Source organism: Neolamprologus brichardi, chromosome 19, assembly GCF_056152115.1.
Source record: "Neolamprologus brichardi isolate AB-2024 chromosome 19, ASM5615211v1, whole genome shotgun sequence".
Taxonomy (NCBI): domain Eukaryota; kingdom Metazoa; phylum Chordata; class Actinopteri; order Cichliformes; family Cichlidae; genus Neolamprologus; species Neolamprologus brichardi.
The window spans coordinates 15503520-15529179 of NC_142122.1; the positions used below are offsets into that span (position 1 = coordinate 15503520).

At 40.0% G+C, this 25660-nt stretch overlaps 1 protein-coding gene across 5 annotated transcripts in view; it reads left to right on the top strand.

The window, feature by feature from the left end:
- Positions 1-388: 388 nt before the first annotated feature.
- rcan3 (regulator of calcineurin 3) overlaps positions 389-25660 on the top strand; it is a 43924-nt gene continuing 18652 nt past the window's right edge. The window contains exons 1-2 of one of the 5 annotated variants that reach the window (XM_006798510.3): positions 389-549; positions 1964-2350. In XM_006798510.3, the coding sequence (XP_006798573.2) occupies positions 2141-2350 (210 nt within the window). In that variant the 5' untranslated portion in view covers positions 389-549; positions 1964-2140. Of the gene's footprint in view, positions 550-1963; positions 2351-19674; positions 19991-25660 lie in introns of those variants that run through there. The other 4 variants (XM_006798511.3, XM_006798512.3, XM_035910985.2 and 1 more) reach the window with 4 other exon arrangements.

A 25660-nucleotide genomic window follows, 5' to 3' on the forward strand; every position in this document is an offset into this window, starting at 1 on the left:
TTTGAATTGATAACCGTTGTAAAATCTTCAGAACTACATTTCACTAGTTAAAAGACACAAAGCTTAGCTACTTTATTTTGACTGAGCAACAGGTAGATAGAGGAAAAATAACTGCAATTGATTCTAGAAACATTGAAATGTGTACATATTCAGCTAAATCATGCAGAAGATAGCAAAGCGATCCTTACTGACTGATATGACTCGTAAGAAATCCTTCTGACCCCATACAGCAGCGGATTTTGTGCATCTTTGCTGCTTGGCCGCCACCAATCGTGAAGCTGCTGCAGCGTCCTCCCCTTTCAGCACGCTGATTGGTCGCTGCGAGCATACGCGCATATTTGATTGGCCCACCTGCGGATCCAGACGGTGGAAGTAGGCTGCATCGGAGTGAAATAATCCAGTAATAACAAACACCCACGCTTCCGTCAACAGCCTCAAAATAAACACGAACAGCTTCTATTTGCTGCTTTTAACAAAGTCACCGGAAAAATCCTGATGTAAGTGCGCTTGCAATGGGTTGTTTCGGTCGCTTTCGCTGACAGTAGGGAGGTGAGTGGAAATATTTGCATGGGACGCGATTACAGAGGGAAAAAATAAAAGAGTAACTTCATCCTCCGCGCGCGTCTGTGTTTGTGTGCTTACTTTTGTATGAAAATTGAAATTTGTTGAGGCTTAAAAACCACATTTGGTATCGATAGCAAAGTGCTTTAACGCCAGAATTGTATTATTTATTTATTTATTTATTTATTTATTGCGCGAGCTTTACGTAATATCCAGGGGTTTCCTCTGCGTACACGCAACGCAAATTTTGATGTCACGATCCTCTTAAACAACAGGGAGGCGATGTTGCCGGTTCGCTGCCGTCGTTTTTACAATCCCTGTCTTGCTACAAGGAAGTTATATTGAAACAAACTTCCTCGTCGGTGTTATTTTAAATATCTGACAGTTGGCTCTTTTTTTTCTTTTTTAGATGTTGGCGTTTTATTGTACTTAAAATATTCACGGGAAGTGTCATCTTGTGGTGTATGTGTATATTTATACCACTAGATGGCACTCTTACCTCAGTGCAGCGTTGGCGGTGCTAACCATCCACCCTATCCATTTCTTTTCTTGAATATAATTATTTAATTTTTCATATAAAATAAGATGAAAACTGTAAGTCAACCACAAGTGATTTATATTTACCTTTTTTGAAAATTAAACTCTTTTTTTGAGTTGGCTTCTTCACAGTTAGTGATGGTTAAATAAATATTTTATGCCTTATCTTTCTTTTTTTTTGTATGATTGAAGCGATTATTTTGTAACTGGGGTCAAATAAAGTCAGCATCATCTTTAAAATATTTGGTAATAAAATTTGACTCGAAGCCAAAGTTATCATAGTTTTGTGTTTCCTAACTAGTTTTTGTTTTTATTTCAATTTGTCTTCAGTTAGTTTCATGAGTGGGTTTTCTTATTTCAGTTTAGTTTTAGATTCGTTTTTATTAGTTTCAGTGTTAGTTTGAGTCTTTAAATTTTTTAATTATTGCTGTCTAATTATTATACGAGGGAATATGTCTGATTCAAGATTTAGGGAAATCAGTACAAGCGTTAGAATAAAAACACACAACAATGAGCAATTCTGTAATAACATTGTATTAAACTAACAGATCCTAAAACTGAGGATATTTCCTCTCTATTTTTATTTTATTTAAGTTATTTTTTCCAAGTTTACAAATAGTTTCAATAGTTTTAATTTTCTTCAAAAGTTTAGTTTTTAATTTTACCTTAATAATTAGTCAAGTAAAATGATTTTCACATCTTAGTTTTAAGTTTAGTCTTAGTTAGCTAATAACCTTGCTGGGAGGGAATGGTATAATTGAACTGGGAGAAAATTTGACCTACAAATAGGATGCAAACCTTTTTCTTTAATTTATCCTGTTTTGCTTTTCTCAATCTTACTTTCCCTTTCCATCCTACCACTAAGATCTAGTTAAACACCCGCATCTCACTGTCACCTCACACTAAGCCAACTTTTACACACACATTCATCCAGCATCACCAACTTATCTTCCAAATTCCAACCCCCAAACCTACCCTGTTCCCAGTCCCCATCCTCTGTCATCTCCACCCCTCTGTCAGCAGCTGCCTAAAAGCCTTCAAAATGCTGCGAGAGAGCTCCAAGGCATGGAGTAACGGCTCAGAGGCCTACAGCAGTGATCCCGAGGAGGATGATGAGGAGGAAGAGGACATGATATTTGGAGAGAGTGATCAAGACGGCATGGCGGATGAGATGATGGATCTGAGCGACCTTCCCACAGCGCTCTTTGCGTGCAGCGTCCACGAAGTTGTGTTCGAGCAGGACTTGCACAGGGTGAGCTGCTGCAAAACGCACTTTCTGGCCCGTGTCTTTGTTTTGCGTGACTGGGTGTTTATGCGTTTGAGTCATCTCGCTCAGTGTGTCAGCCCATCCAAGACTTAAAGCCTGGCAACACGTGCGCAGTTGTCATCCTGTCTGTCGAAGTCCAGTCACGGTCTCAAGCTGCGCTGCTGATTGCTCAGCCGCAAAAGCACACACACATATGCACACCTGATGTTGCTGTTTGTTTGCCAGGGAACACGAGTGCAGAGCAGCAGATTACAACATGACATGCACAGAATCATGAGCCACACTCAGACTTGGCCCATGTGGTTGTGCATAACATTCAGGCATCATCTCATGCATTGTATTATTTATATTACAGACCTCATGCAAAAGCGTACATATATGATGCAGACACAATTATAAGGGATTGTGTCTATGCACATGCATACTGTATATATTCAGTTAAGGCCTCTTTTGAAAGTGTTGCCTTTCTCGTAGCTCAGCAGAATAGCAATACGTGCTATCAGTGGATCCTATTTGCTGGAGGAGGATACAAAGTAAATACTTTTAATTTTCTGCCCTGTAATCCAATTACGCTGCGCTGTCATCCCTCCATCCGTCCAGCTGGCATCGTTACATTTCCCTGTCTTCAAGTCTCTTTTCTGTGAGGTCCATCCTCTTGGTCATCCAAAGCTATCAAGCTCATCATCCCCTGATCACAATCTACAAACTTTCCTGTTAACTTTCTTATCTGTCTTACTTTCTTTAAATACCTCCCTCTTCCCCCGTTCTGTGCTTCTTCGTAGCCTTCTTTTTTTATCCTCTCTATGTATATAAATGCAAAGCAGAGAGGCTAAATCTGGCGCATGCACCAAATCCCTTTAAATGAATCACTCCTGCTTTGTGAGTTTGCTGTTCGTACACCCATTGCTCCTAGCGCTCGAGTCCACCCCCTTCCCTTCCTTTTCGTTTTGCCTCCTCACTTCATTACGATTCACACTCTGGCTTTTAAGTGGAAATACCACCCACACACCCTTCAGTGAGACCCTGTCAATAGAACGTTCTCCATATGTTTCAAATAAATGAGCTATGCTAAATATAGAACTTTTTGAGGTTTATTTAAGCCTTTAGAATGAGGGAACAAAGAGATATGAAATAAAAAACAGGCTGGGTGTGATATTTTCAGAGCATGAACATGGATTTTTATGAGGTTGTTTTTAGCTTGTAGCTGTGCTTTTTCAATTTTATACACACAACCACACACAACCTGTAAATCATGTTAAATTTGGAAGATTTCCGCATTTGCCTAACTGCTATAAACTTATCTAAATGTGTTGTCAACATTCAGCAGGAACATAGCAACCTACATTTTTGTGTCTTTGGGCTCTTGGCTTTCTCCCAGCTCCGATCTTAGTGTTCACTCTGCAATGTGCTCTTAGAGCAGCTTCTAATTTTGAAATGATTCATTATCTGCTGTAGAGCACCCACAGAAAGCAAGTGTGTACAAGGAGTGAGGGAATGTGTGGGCATACTAACAAGGCAAATGGGTTTCTGTGCTCATGAAGGCAAAGGTCAGGGGAGCCGTCATGAGCTGTCCCCCATAGTGCCTAGCGTATATCAGGCCTAATCAGCACCGAGCAAAGCTTTTATTGCTGCTTCTGCTGCTGTCAGCCTGAGCACTCCTCACTCCATAACCAGTGCAATCAAGCAAGTAGCAGCTGCAGTGCAACACCAAACAAAATGTTCTTATCTTGCAGGCAAACAAATTTTGTTATAAGATTAATGTAAATTATGCATGTTAGGTATCCAAATAATTATGTTAACAGCAGGTTAAATGTTGCATGTTTTTTCGGGTCCTGATACTGACCTACCCACAGTGAATTATGAGATGCCTCTGAAGTTTGTCTCAGCTCTCCAGAGCTCTCTAATTATTCTCATCTCGAGCTGCAGTAAACACATGTCCTCAGCAACAAAGCCAGAAAGATCCACACGGCACTGCAGTACCCAGCAGCAAACGGATGGACAGTAAACGTTAGCTTCTAGTGGCAGGCTGTGAACATGATAGCGGAGCATTTAGCAGCCCCAAAGATGTTAGTGTCAGACATCGATGGGGGCGGAGTCAAGCCGAAAAGTAACTGAGTATTAGACTTATAAACTTGAGTGACCATAAATGGAGCTCCAAGTGTTGCATTTGCAGTTTAATTCATCATTTAAGTATTTATTTAGCTGAGTAGTATTCATCTCTGAAAATAATCTCTGATTTTTACTCTCCTTTTTCTCCATGTCTTAGATGTTACCTTTAGCTAACGGACACATTGTGTTCCAATTTCCAAAAAACATCTCTGTGTTTGCTGATATTAAAAATCTGCACTTAAAAAAAGAAACGTTTATGCTCCTGTTGCTCCTGTTCTGTAGCCTGGCTTCATTGAAACCTGAATGAACCATGCATGAACGCAGGAAGGGAAGGAGAAGGAAAAGGGACGTGTATGAATGTGCAGGCAGACCCGTGGGGTGACATTACTTTCTAATTTGCTGAGTATCTCCCCGACATCAGCTGGAAGGAGCATCAGGCTGCAGCACATGAAAAATGAACTTGCTTTATATTCATTATGTATTAAAATACTTATCAGATTTAATTACTCATTAATTGAAGGTGCCAGAATGATGTTCCAGAGCTTTATGGCCCGCTTTAACCCTAACATGAGCATTGCTTCTAATTTGTTGAAACTTCGTTTTTGTTAATACAAAGGAGCCATCCAGTTGGCACGGCAAAACATGTTAACCACTATTAGTAACCACTTTATCTTTAGCGCAAAACTTTCCAGGCTGACCCTCTTAGCAATGCATTAGCAATATAGCATTGATGTAGTGCTCTAAGTATGTGAAAAGTAAAACTCCTCTCATGGACACTTTCTGTCCCACTTGAGTGCAATGTGTTTGATAGTGTGACATATATATATATATATATATGAGGATAAAGAAAGACAACCCTTGTGCAGAGTGCCGCTGAACCATCGGGATTAAAGATAGTAGGGTGCAGGACTCGAAAAGTGTGAAGTAAAGTGAGTGTGAGTATGTGTGTTTATGTAATACACATACATACAGTGTGCATGCAAGTGTATAGTAGTGATATGTTTGTATGTATCAGACTGCAGTCTATTTTTGGCTGTCAGTCCCAAAGGGTGAACATGAGGGAGCGGGTACTTTGCAGGCTGAAGGTCAAACACAATGCAGTAAAGAGAGAGTGAGTGCCCCCGGCCCGCTAGTCCTGCTGTGGCCTGGATATTATTCTGGTACCCCTACTGGAGTGATTCTGCGGCCTGGTGTGCTTGTTTTGCTTTGTGTGTAACAGGGAAGAAAGCGGAAAACAATTTAAGATGACAACAGAAAGCATAATTTGGCTAAACAGAGCTGGTGATGCATTCAAGTGTTTGAAAAGATGACAGTGTTTTCTTTTGCAGTGACAGGTTTTAGTCACTTTTGGACATTTTTAGACTTTAGTATCTACAGAAAGCTGAACACACACACACCTATTCTTAAATGCTAGTTTATGGTTGCTGCATTGGCTGTTGTTTTTTTGTGGTAACTTTGATGACTCTGAACCATTTATACTGGCACTTGAGTTGCACTACACACTCTGCAGTCTTGTCATGAACAACAGGTGTCACCACTCAGTAAACTTCCATAAATGAAGGAGTCCAACAAGGAAACAAAGTGATTAAGGAGGTTTTTTCAAAGAAAGTCTCATCTTTTCAAACTCTGTGTGTGTGTGTGTGTGCGTGTGTGTGTGTGTGTGTGTGTGTGTGTGTGTGTGTGTGTGTGTGTGTGTGTGTGTGTGTGCATGTGTGTGTGTATACACTCACGCTTGTTTTCCTGTCTAATAGTAGACCATTTTATTGCATGTACAGCATTGTACATATAATACTGTCTTTTAATTTCTTTTTGTTTTAGGAGGAGATATTTATTGAAACTAATGCAAACATAAATGGAAACACTGTATGTAAGGCAAAAACAGAGTTTTTACATTTCTATTAGAATCAGAGTCAGATATTTGATATGACCATCTTTATTCTACAGAACAGCCTGAACTCTCTTAGGCAAGCGCTTGTCATTTCTTTAAGTCATTTCTTTAAGTATTCTTCGGGCTTCCTGAAGGACATTCAAAGCTCTTCTTTGAATGTTTGCTGGATTTTGTTATGCATTGTCAAGATGATCCCACGCTGCTTCAATAATCAGGTCTAAATTTGGATTTATCACTCAATAGGACCCGTTGCCACTGATTTTCAGTCCAGTTCTTGTGTATTTGGCACAAGAACTGGCCCTGTTTCTTTGCCATAAGAATGGCTTCTTCACACCCACCCTTCCACTGAGACCATTTCTCCATGAAGCTTCAGAGAACAACCAACACTAGCTGAATAAACTGAGGGAGCAGAGGGATCTATCGGGTTCTGTGTCAGGAAATGACTTTTAGATGCTGTTCATCTGCCGTAGATAGTTTTTATAGGGCTGTCATTAATTATTTTTTGCTCCATTTGTCCAATTTGCTCTGCTGAGATATGCCAAGTTTGCAGCTAAAAGCTGTTTGGGAATCAGTTTATTGGTGCAGAAATACAATTTTATGCTTATCAAACTTTGGCATTCTTTGTACATTTAAATAATGAAATTGAAACAAATTGTGTTTTTTATCACAGGCTGCTGAATAATACAATTAAAAATTGGCTCTTTACTACGTTGTCTGTTATGTTATGACATAGCACTGGTTTAGCCCTTGAGTTAGGGACTTTTTAAATTCTTGAATTATTCATAAAATCATTTGAAAATGGTCAGGGGCAAGGACTGAACTGAAAATGAATGAAAAAGTTTAAATTAATCAGTAATATAGCTTTTTAAACATTTAAAATTCAGGTGAGTATTTAGAAGAACGTGCCTACAAGTAGTTTGACGCTTTGCATATGTTTATGCATATGCACTGCCCTAACGTCCCCAGTGTAATATGGGCATATAAGTACAAGAAAAAAGAAAACAACAAGCTTAAAATTAGGCCATATCTGTACTAAATCATTGTGCAAACTTCTGGCAGATTTCAACACTGCTCTGATCCTTAAAACAAAGTCTGCTGACCCGGTTTTAGTTTGAAAGCTTTGAGGTGTTGTTTTAAATCTGGATGAAAACATATTTGTATGCATGTAAGCCCAGGACAAAAAAAATCTTCAATCATCTGCTTTGTGGAATGACAAGGGATCCCTGTTCGCTTGTGCATAATGACAAATATGGAGCTAAATTAGAGCTTGAACACATGAATAGCATTAGGGGTTAAGAGGTTTGATTACAGTTGCATTAATTTGCCAGTAGATTTTCCCTTAGGCTCTTACATTGATGTGCTTGACTGATTAGAAAATATGAGTGAGAGAAAGTCTTCTGCAAGCCATCCTGTCTTTGAAGGGTTTACTGTGTCATCAGGAGATGTTGCTTTTACAAAAATTAAACGGAAAAAGAAATCTTTGGCTGTAAACCCTTTGTAATCACCAGCTCTATTGGAGATGAGAAAAGGTGATTAGTAATTATAATTTGATTACATATTTCCTAATCTAAGATTAACAGATTATCGTTGCTAGTTTAGTGCCATAGCCATCGAATGTTTAATTTTACTGCTTTTATTTTAATATTTCACCTTCATGAATTTACTAAGACAATCACTTAAGCCCAAAATGCAAATGAGAACAAATATATCCACTAATTAAATTGCATTGTTACGATCCATTGTCAGCTTGTTAAACTGTTTTATGGGCTAACCTGTAAAGGCTGCACCCAGAGATATTTAGTATTTTCTAATTAGTTCATTATTTTTTTTGACTTTTTGATTTTAATTCTGTTTAGTTTAGTTCGTTTCCACAGCAGTGCTTCTGGTCTCAGTTTAGTTTTTATTGTGTGGAAATGTTTAGTTTAATTTTTCTTACTTTCAGCGATAGGTTTTTTCTTTGTAATTATTATTTTATGGCAGGCTTGTGTCAGAGGCAAGATTTGTTTAAAAGCAGTACAGGTGTCACTTTAAAAACACAGAACATTTTAACTCACAGTCTTATAGACGACCAAAGTTCAATAAACATGTTGATCAGCGTCTCATTAGGCAAATGTGAATAGAATTTTACCAGACTGACAAATATTAAAACTAAGATTATTACCTCTATATATATATATTTTTTTTAATTTATTTTATTTTAAAGCTAGTTTTAGGGGTTTTTTTTGTCTCTAGTTAACTACAATGACCTCTGTAACACTGTAAAATGCACTGAAACCTCTATACAAAGAAACACAGTTCCCTAAGCCCTTCTCAGACGTGGTTTTATTAAGATCTGTTTGATATTTACATGGATCAGCTCCCTTTCTGAGTGAAATTAAATTTGCTGAACTGTTTTGTTAAACACTGGGGACTCATTTTCCCCTAATATCATTTAACAGGGTCAAATAGTTGTGAAATAATTTGAGTGTTGACTTGACAACAAAGGGGGTGACACCGTAATCACCTTTTTGATGAAGTCTTATGAATGAGGCTTGAAAATGGTTGGTCTCAGTGGAGCCTTTATGATTAAGATGATACAGCTGTCTGCTGATGGTAATGGGTGTTTTAGCTCTACAAACCTAACTGCTTATTTATAGTTGAGACGCTCTTGGGTGTACAAAACTCTTTGTGAGAACTGGATGACCATTGGATGACCAAGCTATGGAAATAAATAGTATTACTGAAGTTATTGCAGTTGAGATTTTGTCACAAGATATGATACCTACAGACAAATGTTTTGTTCTTCACCAATGTGGTCAAAATGGTCATTGCTACAGACGGTTGCTTTGTAGTGCTAGTTTCTTTCACTGACTCCTTGTTAATTCTGAACACTTCTTCCTTTTTGCACTTTTCCTCCCTAAAGATATCAAAGTGTCATGTCTGAGGAGTGTCTCCTGTTTTTGTTCTTCTTTCTGTGGTCAAGAAAAAAACAGAGGTGAACACTGGAGTGTTTTAACAGCACAGTATAAATGGAGGGATGAGAAACAGTGAAGAACAAAGGTGCAAAATGTTGTTGTTAGTATGATTATGAGTAACTTGGATATAACTGACAGCTCTCCTCATTCTCTTGCGTGTATGCGATCTATCTTCCTGTCATAATGGTCATAGATTCATCTAACCAGTTTAGCATTCCTCTCTTTTTGTTTATCCCCAACTTCCTATTATACAACTTTGTTCTTCACAACTGCAGCATCTTTGAAGTCTTCCAGGCTTTTACAGAAGCTTGTTTTTGGACGGTCTTTGTGTCCTTCCAGATGTCCTGTCTGTTTGGTTTCTTCTCTCTCTGTCAGGCTTGGCACGTGTCTTCGTGCGGATCTATTTCTGCCTTTAGGCCTTTCTTTCTCCTTCACTTCCACTACTCCAGACTCAAGTTTGGGGAGGTGGATTGTTTTGCCTAAGGGATCTGTGGGGTTGCTTTTCCTCACAAGATGGGGGCCGCAGATATTTTATGACTTTCGCTCTGTGTTACCATATGTCTGCTCCACCGACAGTGTGTACTGTTTGATAAGATGTGATCTTTCATTCTTTGAAGATTGGTGGACTTTGGAAGAACCTTCTCTTTTTTTCCTTCCTGATGGCGAAGGTTTTGGTTTTCTACTAGATGAGACAAAACAAAAAGCAAGGTTTGCCATTTTTAAAAAATAAATAATACTTAGTACTAAATAATAATTATATCATAATTATAAATAATTATTATTTTCTCAGGACTATCCAGTGGCCTTGTAGATAAAAGAGACTGGAGTCAAAGTTTTAGTCAATTCATAATTAAACTGAAAATAAGCTATAAAAATAAAAAAAAGGTTTAGTTTTTCTTTACTAAAGAAATCAGTGAGAGAAGTCAACTTGTCTAACTGAGCTAAAACGAGTTTGTTTAAACAAAAAGATATGGCACTGGTGGATGTATGCTTACAATTATTCAGTATTGAGATTTATTCATGAAAATGAAAAATGTGTTTGTACTTATGCAACATCTATTTTCCTACAGTAGTTACATCAGTTAATACAGTAAGAAATTTCTTTAAAAGCTGTTGCAAATGTGTTCAGTCTCAAGCCTCACCATCCCGTGATAGTGGATATAGCAGTATGGGGGGGGGAGTAAGTGGTCCGATCTGTTCCAATTTTTAATTAAGCCACTAAACACCACTGCTTCAAAGGGAAAAGTACTATTAAATTAAAAAATAATAATAAAGGAATCAGTTTCTGAGCATCAGGAGACCCTCAAAAAGATCCTTGAAATACTCGTTTTGTGTGCCAACCACATGCCTGATCGCATCATCAGAATTCCCTACACAGGTGAGTTGTTCAGCTCCTTCTTGTAGCTTCCTGGATTGCGGGTAGAGCTGGTGTTTGCAACATCCTGCAATTACGAAGTGCATCTGTGAAAAAAGTATGTTTGTTGGCTTTGCTGTGATGTTGCGCCTGCTGTAAAAGGGTCGATAGAGAGGAGCAGCAACACACCCGAGTAAAAAGATTCAAACTGACCTGATCACTGCATTATTCACAGGTTAAAACTTGTGGTCCAAGATGCTGTAGAACACATTACAAAGTCGTTTTCACATTTTTGCTAGCTCTCAAAACTATAGAAGTTTCATGCTGGTCTTAGCAACTGTAACAGAGCCTCCTTGTCTGTGTGGACACATTAACAGATGTGGTTAAGAGAGGGGATGCAGATGACATTCCTCCATCAAAGCAAACTGCAGCAGAATATTAACTTATTATTTTTTTAAATCGACAGCATTTCATGTTAGAATTGAAGTAAATAGCAGAGCTGGGCATGTTGCATGAAGTAGAAGGGAGATTCAATGCTGACCTGTTAAAACATTTGTATCATTACGTTTGATTAGAAAACATGAGGCTGCAAACACATTTAATTCATTAAAAGTTTTTACAATATTGTGTAATGTTACAATATTCTTGTTAACACTGTGGTTGTATGTTTAAGTTCTAAATATGATTAGTTGAAGCTTTTAATTGGACAAAATAAGTAACTTTTTGTGCTCATTACTTGTGGAAATTCTTTAGCACTATCGTTTTATTCTTTTTTTCATTTAATCTTACTTTTTAGGTTTATATTTGAATTTGAGAGACAAGTGGTAAAATATCGCAATATCTCCAATGTCACATTAAAAATATCTTAGCACATAAATGTCATTCAGTTACCCTGTGATTTAATAAATCCCACAGCTAATCAAAGCCACTTACATAAATCTGTGATGTAATATTTCAAAAGCTCGAACATAAATATATCTACTTACATCCTTATATACCCTCATCATGGTTAAAGAGTCTTGTTTTGCTGTTTTGTACACCGCCTCCCCCACACCTTCAAAAGAGCTTAGTGGAAATAATTTTTATCTCTTTGATGTGTGATTATGACTGGTTTTACGTGCGGCTGCTTTGATGAAAATGATGGCTTTTCTTCCACACACGCATCTCGCCCCGCCCTCGCCTACTACACAAGGCTTGATTATGACACTCTAAGATTTACTGTGCTATGTAAGACATTGTGTTATTTGTTCTTAGTCATGCTCTTGCGATTCTATTTAAATCCAGATTATTTTGCGGTTCAATCAGTCTAAAAACAGAAATGTACTGTGGGTGATTTCAAGAATAGCAGTCTCAGTACAACAATAGAGTATGAGCGCCTTTCTAACTGATGCAGAGTATAAACGGACTCTTACGAACGAGGAACAAAAGTAATCATGCAGTCCGTGAAATTGTACAAGGCGATTGCTTTTAGGCAAGAATGTGTCAAATTAACGAGCCGAAACAAACCCATAAATAAATAAGAAGTTTAGTAAAGCTGATAGTGAGAAATAAATGAAAATATGTTATAACATTATAATAATGGAAAGCATCCACTGTGTTGTATATCCAGGATTGTTACTTGTGCCTAGTTTTAAAGACTTTGTTTATATCCTCCATATTTTTGATTTTTTTACTTTTTCACTTGCTTGCCTAACTTTTCATTGTCTTAATGTAACCACCAGCTCCCCTCTGAGTTTGCTTTTGAAGCATTATTGTTGGAGGAGAGTTGGAGCAAACGGCATTTAAAACGATTTCTTTATACAGAAAAGGACTATTGATGCTGTTGCTGATGTTTTGTCGTGGAGTATGTTTTTGTTGTGTTTCCTTTTGTTTTGGTCCCTTATTTAGCTTTGTTTGTTCATTTCTGTTCCCATCCTTGTTCATTCCCGCCCACGAGTGCTCTCTTTGCTATCATTGTCTACTTTTCACCGTCTCCATCATGCTGCCTATTGGCTGTACTCGGGTTAATGGCAGCAGGTGTGGCATTCTGTTGTTAGTACGCTTTTGAGCATTTGTTGCTTTGATAATTATTTGGTTGTGTGAAATGGATCTTAAGCTTAAGCATAAACATTTCCTACTTTATTTAAATTTAGTGTGCTCAGTCTGCAATCTCATTGCACCAGTGCACCACTTGTGCCCATCTCAGCTGCCATTAGAATCCCATAGCTTTCAATTAGATCTGAAAGAATAGAACGCTCTTTCATCCTCTGGTGAACAGTCTTATGATTTCTTTCTTTCTCTTTGTTTGCTTGCCTTGGAAAATGATACCCATTTCTCAGAATACAATGTTTTCTTCAAAGCTTTGAAACTGCCTCGGGTGCCTCCCTGTTCTTTCTTCTTCTTCTTCTTCTTCTTTGTTATGTTTCCTTTAGCAGCGGTGTTGCCTGCATATGGGTCGACGAGTCCGCCTAGCCCAATCCAAAGATTTGACCTGATTTCAAAGCAATCAGTGGAACCATCGGCACGTGTCACTCTGTGTTTCCTCCTCCTCTCGCTCTGTCTCTGTCCTCCCCACAGAGCTATACGGCAGCTCATCTCTCCAGCTCCTAAGCTGCTGGACGGGGTTAAAATGCTGAACAGCTGCTGGTGGCCCACCAGATGTGGGCTGTGGACCAAAAACTACTGTGCAGTCAGTTCTCATATTTGTTATGCAGTTTGCAAAAAGCTGTTTTTCTTATTTCATTTCTTAACAAATTTGCATATTATTATAATTGAAATGCACCACACTAAAGAATGTATTTAATAAAACATGGTTAATAGATAACTATAAAAAGCTATTAAAAACTAAAACTAGGAATGACTGTGACCAGTTGACTAGACAAATAAATATTTGCTGCCCTTCCTTAGTCGGTTAAAATAATTATTTCTATTATATTAATGTATAAAAGCAGGTAACTGTTGCGTCTAAGATGCTACAATACCACCATCCATAGCTACATGCCCAAAAGATGCTAAATGGGAAACAATTGAATGGGAAGTTGTTAACAAACAAGCTGATAATACTGATGACAGTCATGGTAACAATTATAGTTCTGCAGCACTCAATTCAGAAAATTGACATTTGTAGAGTGCCGGTGCAAAAATCTTGAGCAGTGATTTATTAGAACGTCTGCAAAAATACATGGAAATACAATATATAAGGCAAAAATAGAATTTGAACAATTCTAACAAGCTTCAACACCAATCGAACTCCTTTATCTAAACTTTCTTGTCATTTCTTTAAGTCGTCTACAGGAATAGTTCTCAGGTCTTCTTGAACAACATTCAGAGCTATTCTTTGGATGTTGGCTGCCGTTTATAGTGTTCTCTGTCAAGATGATCCCGCACTGCTTCAATAATGTTGATGTCCGAGCTCTGGGAAGATCAATCCATTACTGATAGTGTTCCATCCATTGTGCGGTTTTCTATCCAGATATGCTTTTATTGTGGTGTGTTTGGGATCATTGTCAGGCTGTAAAATGAAGCCATTGCAAATCGGATTCTTCACATTTTTAAGGACACACTGTACACCATGCCAAGACATGCCAAGTTTGGGGGTAATAGAGTAGGTCTTTGAGAATCAGCTTGTTAATGCAAAAATACTATTTTATGCTGGTAAAACTGTGTTATCTTAGCATTTTTCATAGATTTATAGTTTAAAATGGTTATTTGCTAAGTCTGTTATGTGTAGACACAGCATTGGTTAGCTTAGGTGAGTTGAGGTTGCAGATGCACAGCAATTGTGGTCAATTATGAAGGAGTTTAAATAGCATTCCATATGTAAAATGTAGAAGTGGATATGGATGAGAGTGCCAGCTGAGCCTTCAGCTGATGTCGGTTAGCACTGAGATCAGCTAATTTGCCAGGCTTGCTGTTGCTTTGGTGTATCGTTATCTCACAAGTTAATGTTGGCACGGCTATTCTCCAGATAGGGTACATTAGAGAATTTCAAGATGTCAAATGTGCTTTCAAATCTGTGACCACTACATATTTAATGACAATACATTTTAAGGGGAAAAATGAATAATTTAAGAGTAACTTTCAAAAATGCTGATCTGTCAGCAGCTGTCATCAGATTTTGATTTATCTAGCTAAATCTTGATTGTAAGTACGTGATATGAGCTTTTTTACACTTGAACCCTACCCAGGAGTGCAGTGCACATATTGAAATTCTGTTTGCATAGGTGCAGATTTCCCATGTTAACAGGCTCATTTCTGTTAATTAGGAGACAATAGTTACAGTCAGATTTGACCTTTGGGAGTTGTGCCTATCACTGTTAATTAAAGTTTGATTGCCAGAAGTCATGTAAAACTCTCGTCTATCAGCATATTTCACATCTGAATGACTTCAGCAGCTTCATCATCCTCCCCTCAATTTTCTGAGCTCAATTGCAGAATTCAAACCACCAGATTAAAAAGAGAAAAAACGTTTGGGGCTTTGAAGCAGTGTTGACGGAGGCTACTTGTTTTTGTCGTTTCTGTTGTGTGCTCATCTTCAGGTTTTGACGCTGTACTTTGCACACAGCAGGACCTTGCTCTCTTTCACTCTGTTTCACTCAGCCCCTCACTACTTTTATTCCCTCTACACCAGCTCTGCCTCTCTGTGCTATTCTTTTCTCCCTCACGCTGTCTCACCTACACTCTGTAGATCTGTCTCTCTGCCCTGTAGACATTCTTTTATCCTCCCATCCCTCTGTCTCCCTCTGGCTCCCTGCGCCTGTACTTGGCTGCTTGCTATAAAAATAGCTTGGCCTAGATTACAGCAGCTGCATTGGCGCTGGCACTACAGTTGGTTTGGCTGGGCCAAGTGAGGTAGCCTGTTGTAATAAGAGGTTGGCAGTGAAGAGATGGAGTGCATGTGTGTATGCGCGCATGTGTTTGTGCGTAAACATATACTAACGCGTGTCTTTGTGTTCATTTTTAATACACAGGCAATATACAGTATACTGTAGATTTGCATGCAGTTATTAGAGTTGTGCTTGTGCAGAGATGCGTTTGGTTATATATGTGCATGTGCATGCATGTGTCCATATTATGAGCATGCGTGTATCAGCCCACCAATGGTGATCCACTGCCCTGATTCCCCCCCCGCTCCACTGCAGAGCTCCACTTCAGAATACAAATTGTGTTCGTCAGTGAGTCTGAGACAGTGTCTCATCCTTTGAGCATCTCTGCTGCCTCTCCGTCCACTCCTCTCCTCATCTCTTATGAAGTGCATTGTGCACATTAGAGAGAGCAATAGCTGGATTGCTGTCCTATTGACTGCACTTTATGTGATAATTGCATGTATAACCGCTTATTGGTCATAAAGAAGCGAGGTTTAAGTGAAAGACAAAACACATTAGGTTACCAGGGGTTTACATTTCCTAAATCTAACCGTGTTCTTGGCATGTATCTGTACACTTTATATTTAGACAATGTTCTGTCAATATCTGCCTATAAAAAGAGACAACCGTACTGCAGCTTTTACTGTGTCACTACTAAATTAGCTGCAGCTTAAGCAAACAGATTAAACTTGACAGAATATTTCTATTTTAGGAGATGCACTTTGGAGTTGCTGGTGGACATATTTTGTTACCTTGCCAACAGTCTTTAAGTGAAGCTAAATTTATAGACCGCTGGCGGAATCCACATATTAACCGTACAGATGTAAGAGTGGTATCGGTTTTCTCATCTTGGCCTCAGGAAGATTTTTGTATGACATGGAATTTATGGAAGCATATACATACAGCGTACCTCAGTAAATTGAATCTATAAAACAGTGCTGACCATAACAGCATTGTTACTTATAGCTAACAATAGACCAGAACACCTTCAGTTCTGCTGTTAACCCTCTAAATTGCCAGCATTTGAAAGGAAAAAATGAAAAACGTAGTGTTCCTCAGGTTTTTTCTTTCAGATTTTTATATAAGCCTTTATATTTTCCTGCACAAAGTCTTGTTCGGGCTCTCTTCATCCTGTGAGATCTAACAGAGAGAATTGTGAATGAGGAGAGAAGAATTGAGAATGAGGAGGAGCAGAGCTGCAGAATGAGGCCAGAGAGGAAGAAAAGTGCTTCATCATCCGCGGCGATCCATCCTACTTATCAGCTGCGACAAAACAGATCAAAGGAAGCTGCGCTTCGGTAGCCGAGAACAACACATGCAGTGGTCTGTACGGTTTGTTGATGCCAGTGGCCACAGCAGCGCTCCTATAACCTTGACCCACCCACGACATTCATGTGAACTAATTATTTAGGTCTGATTTAGCACCATTCCTTACGGCCTTTAGTCCTTATTTTTAATTTAACAGACCTAATTCTACTCATATGTGTTGTTTCTGTACATTTTCTTCTTAAACATAAATTTTTGGACATACTTTTAAATAAAATCCCTATTAGATATATATATATATTTTTTTTAGTTCATATTATTAATAATCTGAACTTCTGGCCAAAGCTAAAGGGGGAGCCTGCGGTGGTACCTGAAATGTAATGTGTTATCATTTCAATGTGGAGTGTCAGATCCCCTTTTTTTATCTGTCGTCCTCAGTGCATCATTGTAAATATAACCATCTATTCATTTGTTGCTGCTTGTCCAGTTTGGACAGTAAGCAACTGTGGTTCAGCTAGAAGATCCTGGGTTTGAATCTAAGGCCTGGCTGGGTGTCTGTCTCTGCAGAAATGTGGTTGTGGGTACTCCAGCTTCCTCCTACAGTACAAAGATGTGCATGGATTTACAGAAGTAGCCCCAGACTCACATGCAGGTTGGTTATCACCAGCATGTGTGCTACATACTGTAAGTGGTAAATTTGCAGTGCCACGTGGTATAATATAGTGTTTTACAGTATGTTACAATATTCCAAAAGTAATAATTGATTAGTTCCAGGCAGAAAGGACCTAATCTCTGTTTATCTGCAAACATTTGCTTTGCTGATCTTTCTGTTAACAAGAAGTGAAACTTACTCTTTTTCAGCTTTGACCCAAAGCTTTGTAAATAGGGGAAAGTGAAAAGAGAATTTTCCAAGAGGGCATGAATAAATGATCACAACCTCTGGCAAACTTAGACTACATTAAATTCAAGTAAACAGAGCTGATTCAAAAGAAAAGACGACATACGTGTGCCGCTTTATCACTCCTCTGCGTGTGATTAATGAGCTGTGGGAGTGCTTTTGATGTAACATCTAAACCTGTCAGGTATCGTCACCAGCGCTGCCTGCTCGTGCTGCCATGACTTGAAAGACTAAAACAGTTTCAATCTCAACAGATGAAGCAGCTGACGGTGCTTTTCAGACAAGGTCAACATGTTACTGTGTCTGATATGTTGTGTTTTGTGGCTTTTACAGGGGAATTTTTCCAGACCGAGTGACTGACACTGTCTGCTGGAGGAATGTCACAGTCATCCATAAATATCTTTCTCATGTTCTCCGTCTGCTCAGTGTGGACAATGCCTGACACACACAGACAGAAATAGCCCTCACGGCCCAGAGCCTTAATATTAATGGCTTATAGGGACTTTGTTGTCTCGGCTGGTTAGACAATTATTACTATGAAATGGAGTGCTGGAGAGACAGATGATCTGAGTGATGGAAAGAAGACACGGTGCGTTAGCATTTTACGCAATGGCATAATGTCTGTGGAATCTGGAAAATGATTGGTCTTCAAGTGGAATGGAAACTCAGTCTATCAGTATAATCAAGGAGCTGTGGCAGTATCACCAGCTTCATCAGCTGCTTTATTGTGAGTCATAAAGAGCCACAGTACCACTAAAGTACAAACCAGTAACTGAAAAGTTCTTAAAAAGTTATTGAGCCATCGAAATGCTGACAAAATAAGGTATATCTGTTAACAGCATGCAGACAGACATCGGCATGATGGGCTTTTAGGCTTGTTGTTTGTCTGTATATTCCTATTCTCATGAAGTCACAGACCATGTCAACTGAAGGCAGCAAACAACTGACATCCGTGGTTATGCAATTGTGGCTTGACAAGGCAAAAAATAAAGCAGCGGATGCCTTCAGCGGAAAACATATTTTTCATTCACAGCGCTGATGGTAAGCCAGTAATCAGAGTGTATGTAATGTGCTGTGTTGGGCAGAAAAACTACACAAACACAGCTTGTATAGGATTGCACTTTAACAGTTGATTTCACAAGGATTGTATTCATAACAGTGACAGCACATGTTAATAGACACCAATATACCAGAAATATAAGGTGCAAACATTATAGCAGAACTGCTAATTTACATCTGTAGTCCCGGAGCAGGTCGCATAAGAACTTTATAATAAACAAAGACATGTAGCTGTGAGCCTTGTGTAACTTGATACTGCTAGAAATCATGCTGGACTGAAAAGGATGCTGTGGATTAAGAGAATATTCAGCAGAAAGTCCAAACCATACACCTCCATGCTCCAGTATACTGACTATAACCTTGTGATCTGAGATGTATTGAATTAACTTGATGTCTATTTCTGGAAAGGTAATGTTGAATCAGCTCCTCGCTTTTATTGTAAGATGATATTTTGTCTTATCTCCTCTCTGACTCCCTGAAGAAATGAACCGTAACGGTACAGTTGAAGATCTCTCATGCTGCACTTGAACTGGTGCTTATACAGCTTCTGCTCTCATTGTCCACCCCATATTTGTTGTCAGTATATCACAAAGACATCAGGGGTAAACAAGACTTTCTTCTTAATGAACGGGTTGGTCTGTGTGACTCTGATGCTGGTGTTGTTTGACGTAAACATGGACTGATCTTTTTTTTTTCAAAGATGGTTGTGACACATTTTTCTCCCTCAACCCCGCGAACACAAAAGACAATTGTTATAAAAAATAAAATGCAACAAAAGCGGAATAAACCGGCCGGTGAATTCTGCAGTGCGCCCTGCGTGGTTCGTCAAGCTCTACAGTGGCGTAAAACAAGACGAACGTGAGGATGGTAATGACGTCAATGTGAAGCCAGGAGCGGGGAGGGCAGGAGCCAGAGAGAGAGAGAGAGAGACGGAGAGAGTTTGTGCAGTTGCTGCAGCATCACTCACAGCAGCGCGTAAGTGCAGCGAGGAGTTCAGCCTCGCCTCTCGCAGCCGATTAAAAAAGAAACCATCCAGAACAGTCCGCCGGACTTAACCGCAGCTTCCTGGAGAAAAAAGCGACAGATATCTGCGTTTTCTGTGCCCTGCTAGAGTGGAAGAGAGAGACTTTTACTAATTTTTTTAAAAACCCAAAACACGCAAGGGAATGCCATCGATAAATATGAAACTGGAGATGGTGACCATCATCGCCTGCGAAGTAGATATTGAGGTGTTTACATCAGATAAAATGCAGGTACGGTTCACCCATAAAAATGCACGTTGAAATGAAGCCTGCTTTTTGCGGTGTGGTTGTGCAGCAGTGTTTGCTCGGGGCGACTGCATGCTGCCCCTGTAGAAGCGCATGAATGTCTTGGGTGACGTTGAATGCAGCCCTTCCTCAGACGAGGATTTTTATCAATGGGAGCCGCATCTCGGGGAGACGCACGCGCCGCGCGTGCACGCCGCAGTGATTGACGCTGAATGAATTGCAAAAATTGCTGGAAAATGCACGAATGTTTTTTCTAAGGAATCATTGTGTATGTGTCAGTGTGTGTGTCAGGCTTCAGATAGACGGCAATTATAAGATGAGGCTCGCAAGGCGATATTGGAATGGGGTGTGATGAAGTGGATTGTCCATGCAAGACACATGTATGGAAATAAGCGAGGCGATGTTTAGACGCAGTGGCGAACAGGCTGTCTTGTACCCCCCCCCCCCTCCCCCCCCCTCCCGTTTTATATCTGGCCTTACAACAGCATTGCAGGTACATCAGGTTAAACGTGATGCCGAAAAAAAAAAATCCTGGTATATGTGATTGAAATTGATGCCCTACGAAATGATAATGGGGGGGGGGGGGGGGGGGGGGGGGGATAGTTACAATTAGATTTGCCTTTAAGTACATTTGTGTCACTGTAAATTCAGTATTGCACCCCCTATGGCAGTGTTTTTCTAAAAGCCCTCAGAACTGGGGTGGGCAATTTATTTTCCCAGGGGCCCACGTGAAACACTGGGACAGTTGTGGAGGTATGCACCAATACTCTAATAGAGAGATATAATTAATACTAAGCTGAAGTCAGTTCTGCTCAATTCTGTTGTGGTGTGGCACTCCATAACAGCTCCAGTTTCTTAGTTGGGCCCTTAGGGAAAATCAGCTGCCCACCCCTGCCTTGGGACACATCAGATACAGGTATTTGATAGACTGTCGGTCAGGAAAGCAGTTGCAATCAGATGAGTTCAAAATGAGCTTCAGGACCCCACCTTTGGCACCACAACATGCCAAGTTTGAGGCTTAAAAGGCTATGCAGATGGTCGGCCAAAGCCTGGCTCGCCCGCTAAACCCTTTGGAAATTCCATGTCAGAATATATTCCCTCACCTGCTGCCTGCATGTCTGCTTGTCTGATCTGACTCATCACCAAAAATGACTGAAATACAAAAAGGGTGAAGGAATTCAAAATAAAGTAGCAGTATAAGGGGCTGTAGTGCAGCCTGGAGGTATAAGGACTTATCTGGCCTAACTCAAAATAATCCCTCTGTGGTTCTCACACTTAAGTGCTGTTGTGCTCTGGTGATATAGGCTAATTTTCTACCCTACAGAAGCTCAAATCTCAGTCACCACACCCAGCTTATAGACCATTAATTTTTTTATTCGTTCATTTATTTATTAGCCGTTTAATGTTTATCACTAACCTTCCCAAGCTATTCCAGTAACATGTACATAGATGGATTGTTGAAGTTTCATTTCCATTTCTTAATGATGCTGTTGTGCTTGTTTGCTTCTTTTTTCTGCTGTAAATATGTAACACAAAAAAACAGTCCCTGTTGACAACTGACTCATCCTATGGTCTGTGGCCCCTAGCTAGCCAGGCAGCTGCTGTGATTGCTCCCAGGTCTGACAGTTTCTAAACCACTGCAGACCAGCCAAGGTGAAAGACACCAATGTATCACCCTGCAGTTGTTCTCCAATTATAGGAGATTCAAATTTCCCTAGGGGATGTTAGAGTAAGAAAAACGACTGACGAGCTTCACCGTGGAACCTCTACAGTGTTGATTATTTAGGATTTCGACTCACCCGTGACCTACTGTCTCTTAATTTATTGTACAGTTCAAGATTGTGTGTTTCAAGGGGAGTCTAGGGTTGATTGTGTCATTTCTTTCGCTGTGAAAAACCTTCATTAAAACCTGCTGCTCCTTTAGATCGTCCGTCCTCCTCTGACAGGCTAGACACAGACAGGGGCAGGCCAGGCTGATCAGAGGACAGTCTTCACTAAACCTTCCTGTCAAACCGCTCTTATCAGCCCACCTCTCACAGACTCCGCCAAAGAAAAGGGGGTATGTGCACAATTAAAACAGCAGACAGAGGAATGAATAGCACAAAGAACACTAGTAATCCTGGTTTCTAGTGCACTGAGAGTGATGGAGAGCACAGAAGAAGAGGGCAGATTAAAGATGGGCACGTGGGGAGCACGCTCAGATTGAGCCCACCTCCCCGTCAGTCTATTCTTTTTTTTTTTTTTATTATCATTTAACCAGATCTGAGCCTGTCTGGGGCCCATGTTTTTATTACTATGCCTAAATCTGTAGATGACAGATAATAATCGGAATGCTGTTTTGTTGCAAAGCACTTTGGGTGAACTTAAGTGGATTGATGCTATTTATAGACCCGTCAAGGAAAGATTAAGCAGTGTTGGTGTTTGAAAGGGGAACATGAAGAAAAACAAGTGAGTGCTTTGACATGGTTGAAAACGCCACGGCTCGGGTCTTTGCTGATTACATCATTAATGAGACAGACTGAGAGGCTACGCACAGGGTAGGTTGTTGTCATAATAAAGGGAAGGCTGATGGCGTAGAAGGCTCTGTTTTTTCCAGAAAGTGGTTGGGATCCATTTTAGATTAAACAAAAGGACTGTTGATGTGAAGTTCGGCAAGGCCGGAGGTGCAGGTTGACTGCATGCACACCTCATGTCATTACCTGCAGAATGTACCAGCATAAGCAGATGACAGCACGGGACACATTTTGAAGGTCGTAGCATGTTTTGGCATGCTGTGAGTGTATTTTAGGACAAAGCTTGCCTTTGAAGTTACAGTTACCATGCATGCTTGATTTGATGTTGACACTTTCATGTAATTTTTTTTTTAAATATCCACTTGCACTTTCATATAGGTGTAAATAGATAATGTGCGCCTGTCGACCTGCTCTTTCTCTTGACAAGTTCGTCTCTGGTTTCACTCAGTCGCAAAATATGTGTGTTGTTTCTTCTTTTTTTGGGAGGGGGCGTTAATTATAATGTCTATGTAGTGCTTTACACATTTGCCTAACAACCAAAAGATGTCCACTTTGATCCCAGGAGAAGACACAAATCCCTGTTGGGTCGTGTCAGGAAGGGCATGTAGAAATCTGGCAAATCGAACATGCCGAGCTACCCACTGAGGCGACCCCTTGTGAGTAAGGGAGCAGCCGAAAGTATCTTTATGATACGTTTAACACATCAGTGTTGCTGGAGAAAACAGCATTTTGACATCATGACCTCTTCACACTTACAGCTCCATCGGTTCGCCCGACAGTCAGACCCGCCTCATCATGAAAACAGCACACAGAGGCTACACTGCAAGCCACCAAGTACAGCTATTTTCGACTTATGCCTGATTTCCCCCACACAGAAGACTCTAGTAACACTGACACACTCACACACTCCAACCACAACAGTGAGTCAGCGGACTCGCAGACCTACAGACAAACATCTCTGTCAGCAAACACAAACAGCGCCTCGCAGAGGACACTGGGAGAATTCTCCATCCACCTGGGTCACTTTCCATTTGTCCCGTCGACTGTCTGTCTTTCCGCCCGTCTCTCACTTCCCTGCGTCTGTTCTCACGCTTTGCTGTTGCAGAAACCGCGCTGGTTATGAGGAAGGAGACGAGATCTGATGACTAATCTGCGCTTTTGTTGTTCAGCAAAACTGAAGAGTGATTTTGCTGACGTCTGTGATGTTTTCATTCTTTCCCGCTGTCTTTTTTTAATGTGCTAGGTTACATAACATGTTGTCATCGCGCTTCATTTAGGAAGTTTATTTTAAGCATATAAACAGCACAGGAAGGTAAAAAGCAATATACTAGACCATAGTTTTATATAGAGATATTTTCTATCCTTTGCTTAAACCCTAACTATATATGTATATATGTGTGTGTGTGTGTGTGTGTGTGTGTGTGTGTGTGTGTGTGTGTGTGTGTGTGTGTGTGTGTCCGTCCCAGGCCTCTGGTAGAGGACCTGAGCTTGAAGGGTAAAGATTGCCCGAAGGGTGAGTGTGGAGTTTTTTTTATATAGGCCTTATGTACAATATAGCAGAGCAAAGATAAAAATATACATGTATCAGTCCCACTTAGACATTTGGCCTTTTGTTTTAATATTCTAGGGAAATACCATTGACAGAGCTCTTAGTGCATACCGAATAACCATGCATTAGATTTGAGCGTTCATGTTATCTTAGACTCACATTTAAAAACATTGTTGTGATGCAGCCTGACCAGGTGTTTGTGTAAGGCAAGAGGCAGAGAAGCAACAGGAGGGTAGGGTAGGGAAGGCAGAATGGATGTAGACATCGGCAGTATCATTTTCTGTGCTGGTAGGAAACTAGATCTGCATATTGGCAGGGTTGAGCGATCCTGGGTCTGAGCAGTGGGCTCAGGTGTGCCTGTTCCCCCCACTCTGGGCACGAGGCAGGCGGCATTCACATTTGCCTGAAACCCTAGATAAGTGCTCGATCTCAGGTGTCAGCTAAAGGTTAGTGCTGTGTCCGTTAGGGTGACGTAGAACAAAGGACATGCTCCTGGCTTGGGTGTCTGGTTACCATGTAGCCAAGATGGCATGACTGTGTGATAAGATTAGATGCAAAATAAAAAAGGTCTTGCAATGGAATGTAGGGGCTCCCAATTTACTTACCGAGGACAAAGAGTGCGGAAACAGCATCATGCAGTGACTGGTCTTTGTTATTGAAGGTTCTTGTGGAACATAATTTTCTTGTCAGAATTTCCAATTAGATTTCCTGTCTCAGAAAAATGGCTGTGAGAATGCAAGGGACTGAAAAAGCAACATCAAGCCAATTACTAAGGAAAAACACAGCAAGAGTTTTACATACCCTGCAGTCTATGGAGTATACGCTGCACTGTGAAAGCTAAGGGCAAAAACTAATCATATTAAGTATAGAGCTGTGTGTTTATCCATATGCGGCAGATAGATTAATAGATTATGCATTCAATTGTATATCATAAAATAAACACACTTATGAGTCTCAGTTTCTAAACTACTATTATTCTATTAGTTATATAACTAAAAGCAATTTTGCTTTTAGTTATATAACGCCAAATCACAGCAACAGTGGCCTCAAGGGAACTTATATTGTAAGGCAAAGACCCTACAATAGTAAAAAGAAAATCTCAACAATCAAACAACGCTCTTTGAGGAAGAAGTTGGTGACAGAGGGAAGGAAGAACTCCCTGTTAACAGGAAGAAGCTTCCGGTAGAACCAGTCTCAAGGAGGAGCAGCCATCTGCTGAGACCAGTAAATCAAACACTGTGGAGTTTTGGGACTTTCGGTGTCTTAATATAAGGAATCGACATGTCATTGTAAACTGTTGGGCCATGAAAGTTTCTCTCCTGTTTCAGAGCAGTTCATAAGGAATTAAAAGTACATTGGTAGATATGTGATTCATCTAGGGTCATGCTTTTACCATTTTGAATCACTGTCCATAATATTTCTGCAACAAAACATGGTGATGTAACTGTGCAGCATGCTCTTGCCTTTGTTTCTGCACTGCTTAATCATCACTAGAAATGCTGTATCACCACAGAGTAATGCACTGATTGCCACCAGAGATGTTGAAAGAGGGTAAAATGCAAGAGTGAGCAGTAGGAAGCGAGAGTGGTGAGC